The sequence below is a fragment of the Cryptomeria japonica genome, chromosome 4 (assembly GCF_030272615.1).
Source record: "Cryptomeria japonica chromosome 4, Sugi_1.0, whole genome shotgun sequence".
In the NCBI taxonomy this organism is placed as follows: domain Eukaryota; kingdom Viridiplantae; phylum Streptophyta; class Pinopsida; order Cupressales; family Cupressaceae; genus Cryptomeria; species Cryptomeria japonica.
The window spans coordinates 412,628,491-412,636,938 of record NC_081408.1 but is presented as its reverse complement, the minus strand read 5'-3'; the positions used below and the strand labels follow the sequence as shown (position 1 = coordinate 412,636,938).

Here is an 8,448-nt window from a genome sequence, read left to right as displayed (position 1 = left end):
TCCAAATCACAACTAAGTTGTAAATCAGAATAAAATATCACATACACATATTAGACCCAAAATCAATAGTATTTTGTATTCGTATGTCAATGCATAATCATTACATTCCTTATATCTCCTTTATATATGTCTCTTCTATATATCATCTTTATCTCTTCTATCTATCTTCTATTCTAGTAAATAGATCCATCTTTTCTACTTATATCTCCTAAAGGGAACACATCCCTTAAAATAGTATCCCTAAACTATGTCCTATCTTCTAAGGTACATATTCTAGAACCTTATTTCCGGTTTGTAGTAGCATATCTCCGAATTGGTGTCTATATCCCGTTTTCTAGCCAACAAGACTATTTGTGATGATTAAATTATTAACATACTCATCTATTAACTTGAGATTCCCATGTATTAATCAAGAAATGAACAATACAACAATTATATCTAATGGTATTTAGAAAAGAGATATACTTGTGATAAGGTCGAAACCTTGTTATTTGTAATTTGGAAGACATCCCAAAAGCACCAATAATCTAGATCAAAATGAGTTGAAGCACAACAAATTTAGTATAATTTTAATCCCTCACATTTTTTTTGGGTGGTTTGATCAAGTTGCACACGAATGATATAACAAGATACAAAGATGATGTAATAAGATGAAGGAAAGCAAGATGTTTCAAGATTGATAAAGTGGAACTTTACTTAGAAATATTTATTTATAATCTCATTTTACAAATTTGTGAATGCTTAATATTAACTCCTTAGTAATACTCAATTTTGTTAATAGATTCATCTTCATTACTATGAGTTTTGAATTTTACCAACATTATTTATCTATTATTATGCAACATATTTGGAACATCTATATTCTTGAATTTACATATTTTTAATAAATAACAAAATTAAAAAAAACTTTCATAAGCTTAATATTATCACACTTGGTCAATGGGTCCTTGATCTAGTGGTCAAGTAGAATGGTTCTTAATAAGCTCACTAGAAATCGAGTCTTATTGAGTGCAAGGTTCTGATATCACAAATGATAAAACTAAAATCGTGCCTTAGACAAATTTGATGAGATAGATACCACTTAATCTTTAACTTTTAACCGAACCTAAAGACTCATGCTCCTAGATCAATTTTTTTTTAATATCCCACCTCCATTTTATTGACCCAAATAATGCATCTATTGATTAGTAATACATTCATAAAAGGAATCATCGCCAATAACCGGGATCCATACAATAAAGAGTTGAATCACAAGGATGGTGAAAATAGGCAATTCAACTAAACCCCTTGTGACCTTGAGGGTGCGAAGTTAGACCCCACTCATGTCCTCTCAGCGAGGACGTTACGAGAAGGGATGGAAACGAGAGATAAAGCGTGGAGCAGACAAATACGAAGAATATAAAGTGAAGAAGATAACTAAGCAGATCAACGAACAATGGCCGCTATATTTTCCCCTTTTCCAGGGTGTGCGAGGACCCCTTCTCCTTCTTGTTCTCCTTCGTCCACCAGGTTAGCTCTCATAGCCCTCCAAAAATAAATTCTTCTTCTTGTTCTCCTTCGTCCACCAGGTTAGCTCTCATAACCCTCCAAAAATAAATTAAGTACCATGTCTCAGGCATTTTCTTTGTCGCTTGTCTTGTAGGTGCTTTTTTAAGAATCGTAGTGGGCTTGGCGCTCAATCTTCAGGTGCGTATAATCGATTTTAAAGTTTTAACCTTGTGGTGTTTTGTAATCCTTTTCTGCTTCACAGACTTACTCGCTCACCTACTATGAGTTTTTTTAATCATGGCATTCCATGTCCATGGCCATACATATCCAAGTCAGAAATGAAGTACAAATTACAGTTAAGAAGATAGAGAGCATGTTTGGCACTTTGGGTGTAGATTACATTCCCCCACTTTGATTTTTTGTGATTATAAACCCCTTCCTTTCTGCCAATTGGTGCAATGAATGAGTTGATAGAAAAGTCAGGGGGACGCATAAATGCATGTTGTGGATGTGATTGTTTGACTACTCTGTTAGGGTCAAGCTGAAAGACCTGCTTTGACGCAATCCACTAATCAATTCAAATTTGAAATCAAAAGATAATTTGAATTTAATACACTTCTAAAGACAATGAAGTTGTATTCACTGTCGGCATTTCCAAAGACAGTGAACTTGTACTCACCATCAAAGATTATCCCTTAGAAATGCAATGTTTCAGCATAGGGGATCCAGTTGAAAAGGGACACTTTCCCAAATGGAAGAAAACAACATATGGTTCTGCTAATGGATTTGTCTACCTTGTCTGATCGATATGCACAAAACATTTAGGTCCATAATCTATGTGAATAATAAACGCATCCCAACTCAATTGGAAAAATAGAATCGCCAAACCGCAGGGAACTGTAAAAATTCCAAAATTCTTAAAAAATATAGGATCTCCAAATTCCAGGGGACTGTAAAAATTTCAACATCTTTATAACCTTCAAAGATCCGAAGAACTTAGAAATCTTAAAAACTCAGTGGCCCAAGAAAATGGATTTATGTGTGCCTGTGAACATATTTTGAATTGCAAAGTTTAAATGCAATATAAAATGCAGCCAAATTATAGAGGTGAGTGATTGACAATTTCTTATCACTGGATTTACATCTCTATGCAGAATACATTGGTTCTAATTGTCATGAACATAAACAATTGTCCAGACTACTCCACATGAAATGGTGTATCTGCAATTACCGATCCTTCTTGAAACGTGCTACCTGCAAATCTGTTGACATCCACCATATAAAATGTGCACAGACCAAAATCATTAATCCAGATTTGCATACCAATTAAAAATTTATTCTTCCCTAAAATAAGTATATTGGTGGTTGCAGGATCAGAAGCACAATATTTTAAGTTTAAGCTCTGTTGTCGTGGGTCACAATTAGGCTGAGCAATGGTTGGGGAAATAGTGCAGAGAGGTTGCTTGTAAAACCAAGCTTTTGCATGGTGAACATGGAAGAGCAAGTGGGTTAAAAAAACGCCTCTCTCAATCATTGAATTGCTTCAAACATAGTGTGTTCTAAATCCTCACAGAGAAAAAATTGGTTAACACTGGTTAACACTCTTCATTACTGTTGGTGTAATTATTTATTCATGTTGGATATTATTACACCTTTCTTAAGTTTACTTAGGTATATGCATATCATAGTAGTTTGGGTATGAGACACTTGGGTGTTTGTGCCACATTGGGATAGTGTGTGTAAGAGATTTCCACCTTTTATGGTGTGATCTTGTTATTACTCTATCATATCCACTTATTGTGGAGTGATAATTTCATCTTCGGTGGGTGATCCACCTCATGTGAAATATTATATTGTTTCTCCTACCTACCACATCTATTTCCTACCTACCCTTGTTTCTTATTGAGCCACATGTCATGTTTGTGTGCTCACATATCCATATAGCCTTGCCTATACAAGCAGACTCATATTCATTGTATGTAACGATTGATGATCCAGTTGATTAGTATTTTTATCTTGATAGAATACAGTTTATTCCTATCATTATTTTCTCTCTATTGTACTTTTCATTGAGCTCTTGATCTTGGCAACATTTCACATGGTATCAGAGCCATTAGAGCGTCATTGATTAGTCTTTTGGAGGCTTCAATTTTCGGATCTGGGGAGGTGCTATTTTTTGGTGCGTCGTACAACGATCTGGACATAACGGTTGAGTTTGGGAGGCCGTTTCCATAAAAATTGAGTATAAACTCGGCCTATTTTCGAGAAAATCGGTTTTGGAGGAAAAATTTAGCCTATTAGGCTAGACGGTACGGATTTTGTAAAAAACATATATATATATATTATTTTATTCTGTATTTTCAAATTTATTTAAATTATCTGCAGAATATTTTTTTATGGGGGGGCATTTCAAAAGTTTTGTTTTTAAATAAAAAAAAATAAATTTTTTTTTATTGTTTTAGGGGGGTTCTCCCCTGCCGGACCTCTGTACTCTATGTTTTTGCAGACTTCGTACCCCACAGAGTTGCAGGCTCGTATCGCTGCCGATCTCTGTAGCCCGTGAATTCCCGACGTGTACCTCCTTGACGAGCGGCCCTGCTCCAGTGCAGGTTCCGTTCGCTGCAAGTCCTCCAGTTGCAGGCATTGACTTCCTGGCACCGTGCAGCTCACAGATCCTTCCGGCCCCTCTGGCGACCTCCTCATCTGACCTCCCCGGCGACCTCCTTCCCGAGTGGCCCCGCTTGTGGCCCCCGCCGGTCTACGCCGCCACTCCGTGCTTCGGTCCGCTGCAGTTCGTGGCCGTCGGCTCAGGCTGCCTCACTTGCAGGTGACCCTCTCGACCACCGCCTGTGCTGCCCCTCCAGTGACCCTCTGCCACGTATTCGCCACGCAGGCCCGCCAGCTCACCTGCCACATCGGCATAATTGTACACCACGTCAGCGCCACATGTCCGCTACGTCACCCGTACGAACATTTTCGGTTGCCTTGCTGACATCATATTTTGTACTGCTGACGTAATCTACCGTACGGTCATTGCAGGGGGAGCGGCAACCATTTTGACGTCTAGACGGGCGTTAATTTTAAGCTCATGAATTGTTGACGTCAGCGCTACATCAACATTTTTTTGAAAATTTTCACCCCCTTCTCATTGAGCTTTTCAGTTTTGCAGTCCAAGTTCAGATGGCCATATCTTGCTCATTTTTGCTCCTTTTCTAGTGCAATTTTTTTTGAAATGGGCTAGAATTCATGCTTTTCATAGTGGTGGAGGAATTTTCTGATTTTGATGGGCGGATTTTTCAGAATTTGCAGATCTTCATGACTGTACCTGTCTACTAATCCCAGATTTTGCAACTTCAAAGGCTTCGTTTGGGGTCATACGACCTCCTTTTTAGGTGCCTTTTTTTTTTGAAAGTGCATAATTTTCTGTCCACTTTCATAATCTGCCATTAGCTTGCAGTGATTTTGAGTAGAAATTGTACTTGCAGTATTTGGTCATTTTTGGCCTATTTGGTACTTGTATTTTGCTTGGATCTTAGATTAGATCACTTGCAGTATTTGATCATTTTTGGCCTATTTGGTACTTGTATTTTGCTTGGATCTTAGATTAGATCACTTGCAGTATTTGATCATTTTTGGCCTATTTGGTACTTGTATTTTGCTTGGATCTTAGATTAGATCACTTGCAGTATTTGTTGAAGTCTCTTATAGCCTATTTAAGGCATTTGTAAGATTGAAATCAGAAGTCCACCTTGCCTTGTTTTGCAAGTGGCCCATTGTATATGCACTAAGTATAAAGTGTCAAATCACCGTTTTGGGGGGGTTTCTTGATTGAGTATTTTGGGGGGGGTGTCTTGTGTGATTGTGCCTCTCTCTATCTTGTGTTTTTTCATATTGGTGCTATGGGTTCTCCTAAATTTCCACTTTTAACTCCTCATAATTATGCTTCATGGAAGATTAAGGCTTGGAGTAAACTAATGGAAAAATGACTCATTCATTATGTAAATGGAACTATTACAACACCACCTGATCCTAAGGTTGATCTTAATGCTCAAATTGAATGGCTCAGTAAGAATGCTATGGCACTTGGAACTTTTAGAAAGTATGTATTAGATTACCTCATTTTTCACATTGATAAGTGTACTACAATTAAAGAGGCTTGAGATATTTTTGAGAAATTGTATGGTCAAGTTGATGAGATTAAGGGCTACAAGTTTGATAGCGAACTCACAACTTTGGATCCCAAGGATTTTGATACAATCCAAGATTATGTCAAAAAAGCTAATGAGCTAAGGGCAAAGCTTAAGGATTGTGGAATTGACAAAAAGGATGCTCAATTGGTTTATAACTTGTTGGACAAGCTTCCATCAGAGTATGCAGCCTTTGTATCTAGCTTTCACACCCATAGGTTAGCTCAAGGTTTCTCATACACTTCTCCCTCATTTGATTCATTCATGGAGATGTTGATACTTGAGCAATCTAAGTTGACCAAGATGGGGATTCTCAAATCTTCAAAGTCACAAGCTTTGGTGGCTAATAAAAGGAATCAAAGCAATCAAGGAAAAGGCAAGAATCAAAAGCAACCTAAGTCAAAACCACAACAAGATGGAGCACAATCCTCCTCTCCACAACAAGGTGATTCTACATCCCCATCTAAGAGAAAATCTTATAAGGACAATCTTTTTTGTGCATATTGCAAGATGTCAGGACATGATGAACATCATTGTTACAAGAAGGATATTGATGAGCTGAAGAATCTTCTTGAGAAGAACAAAATCAACCTACCTTCTAGAATGTCTACTTCGGCTTCCAAAGAAAAGGATAAAGGAAAGGATCACTATTTTGGGACAGATAAAGGAAAGGGACAAGCTCTTTGTGCTACTACAAGTCATGATTCAGGGAGATGGCTTCTAGATTCAAGGGCTTCTCATCATATGGCATCTTCACAGTCTATGTTTTCTTCATTTGAGCCTTGCCACATGCCACAGATTTTGATGGGCAATCATACATACATGGATGTGATTGGGAAAGGATCTATTGCCATTGGGGATAACTCCTTCAATGATGTGTTGTGTGTACCCCATTTGACAAACAATCTTCTTTCCATCTATCAAATCACACATGGGGCAACTAGGAAAATTGTGGAGTTCACACTTGATTCAATTATCATTCAAGACTTGGAGACTAGAGCTATCATTGCGACTGGGGTGGTTGATCATGCATCTCGGTTGTACTCCTTTTCACATTTTGGTCCTATTGATGAGATTGATTCTTCCTATGTTGATGATTCAGATTTTGAGGAGAACTTTGGGTACTTGAACTTGGGTGTTCTCACATGTGACCTCGTTCTTGAGCCTTCCATTTCATCTCCTCTTGATATCACATCACCTATTGCACCTGATGATGCAGCTAGTGCGACAATTTTGCCTTCTTGTGATTCAGGATATTCCATGTCTTTCAGCTTCAGTTCATTGGGATGACTACTTGGCAGACATTGCAGGTTTGTTTGTGGAGTCCTACATTGCAGATTTGGGAGACATCATTGATGACATTTATCTTTTCTTTGATGAAGATGATCCTTGTTCGATTGTTGCGAGGGAACACTCTGACCCTCTTGTGCATTCTCTACATGATCATTCTTTTGACGTTGACATGATTGTGGATATTTTTGTACAACAATTGGAGGAGGTCTCTTTATGCTTAGAGGAGACATGTGAGTCTTTGGATATTGTTCTACATTCATCTCCACTAGATCTTGGAGTGCCTTTTTTAGCAGTGTGGCGCAATTTACCACCTTTGGAGGGGGTAACTTTCAACATCGACATGGGGACACTTGAGCAGTTTTCAAAGATTCCATTCATCATGAGTTTTTTTCCTACATCTTCCCTTCATGATTGGGGAGACTTCATGGATACACCTTTGGTTTTGTTTCTTCCTAAGGGGAACATTGTTCGACGTTCGTGGAGCAGTTTTTTCATACATCATCGAGCTTCTATCATTGGTGTAGATTCTACATTGAGGGGAGGCTACCTAGCCTCTCTTCTTCTCTCATATGGGGGGAACTTTTTCCTCACATGGGTTTTTGTTCCTCACATACTTCTTTGAGAGTTCTTTGTATCTAGTTTTCATCTCTCTTTTGGGGGAGGGTTTTTTTTCCATTGGGTTTTTCTCTCTTTCCTCGCTTTATGAGAGATTTCATTGCATTGGTTTGCGTGCATTTGCATTTGTACATGGGTACCTAACATGGCCTAGTAGTCGGGACTCATCTTGCATTGCTTAGTTGCATTGTAGACAAGTGCATCCCCCTAAGTTGCACTTAAGGGGGGGTGTTAGTGTAATTATTTATTCATGTTGGATATTATTACACCTTACTTAAGTTTACTTAGGTACATGCATATCATAGTGGTTTGGGTATGAGACACTTGGGTGTTTGTGCCACATTGGGATAGTGTGTGTAGGAGATTTCCACCTTTTATGGTGTGATCTTGTTATTACTTAATCGTATCCAGTTATTGTGGAGTGATAATTCCACCTTCGGTGGGTGATCCACCTCATGTGGAATATTATATTGTTTCTCCTACCTACCACACCTATTTCCTACCTACCCTTGTTTCTTATTGAGACACATGTCATGTTTGTGTGCTCACATATTCATATAGCCTTGCCTATATAAGCAGCCTCATATTCATTGTATGTAACGATTGATGATCTAGTTGATTAGTATTTTTATCTTGATAGAATACAGTTTATTCCTATCATTATTTTGTTTCTCTATTGTAAATTTCATTGAGCTCTTGATCTTGGCAAAATCTCACAATTACATTCTTCTTACAATGCCCATCTCTATCAAGACTCAAAACTTTCATGGGGGCTGGTGCAGATGAATGTGAGGAGCTTCTGGATATCAGTAACAAAGAGTCCACTCTTTGTTCTGCCATTAGTGGTACTATAAGTCATCAATCT

General features: G+C 38.1%; 1 protein-coding gene across 5 annotated transcripts in view; it reads left to right on the top strand.

Annotated features, from left to right (window-relative positions):
* Nucleotides 1-1,235: 1,235 nt before the first annotated feature.
* Nucleotides 1,236-8,448, top strand: part of LOC131030990 (ATP-dependent Clp protease proteolytic subunit-related protein 2, chloroplastic) — a 94,740-nt gene continuing 87,527 nt past the window's right edge. For 2 of the 5 annotated variants that reach the window (XM_057962007.2, XM_057962001.2), the window contains exons 1-2: nucleotides 1,319-1,509; nucleotides 1,643-1,686. In XM_057962007.2, coding sequence (XP_057817990.2) covers nucleotides 1,436-1,509; nucleotides 1,643-1,686 — 118 coding nt within the window. In that variant the 5' untranslated portion in view covers nucleotides 1,319-1,435. Of the gene's footprint in view, nucleotides 1,510-1,642; nucleotides 1,687-8,448 lie in introns of all 5 variants that reach the window. The other 3 variants (XM_057961993.2, XM_057962013.2, XM_057961989.2) reach the window with 3 other exon arrangements.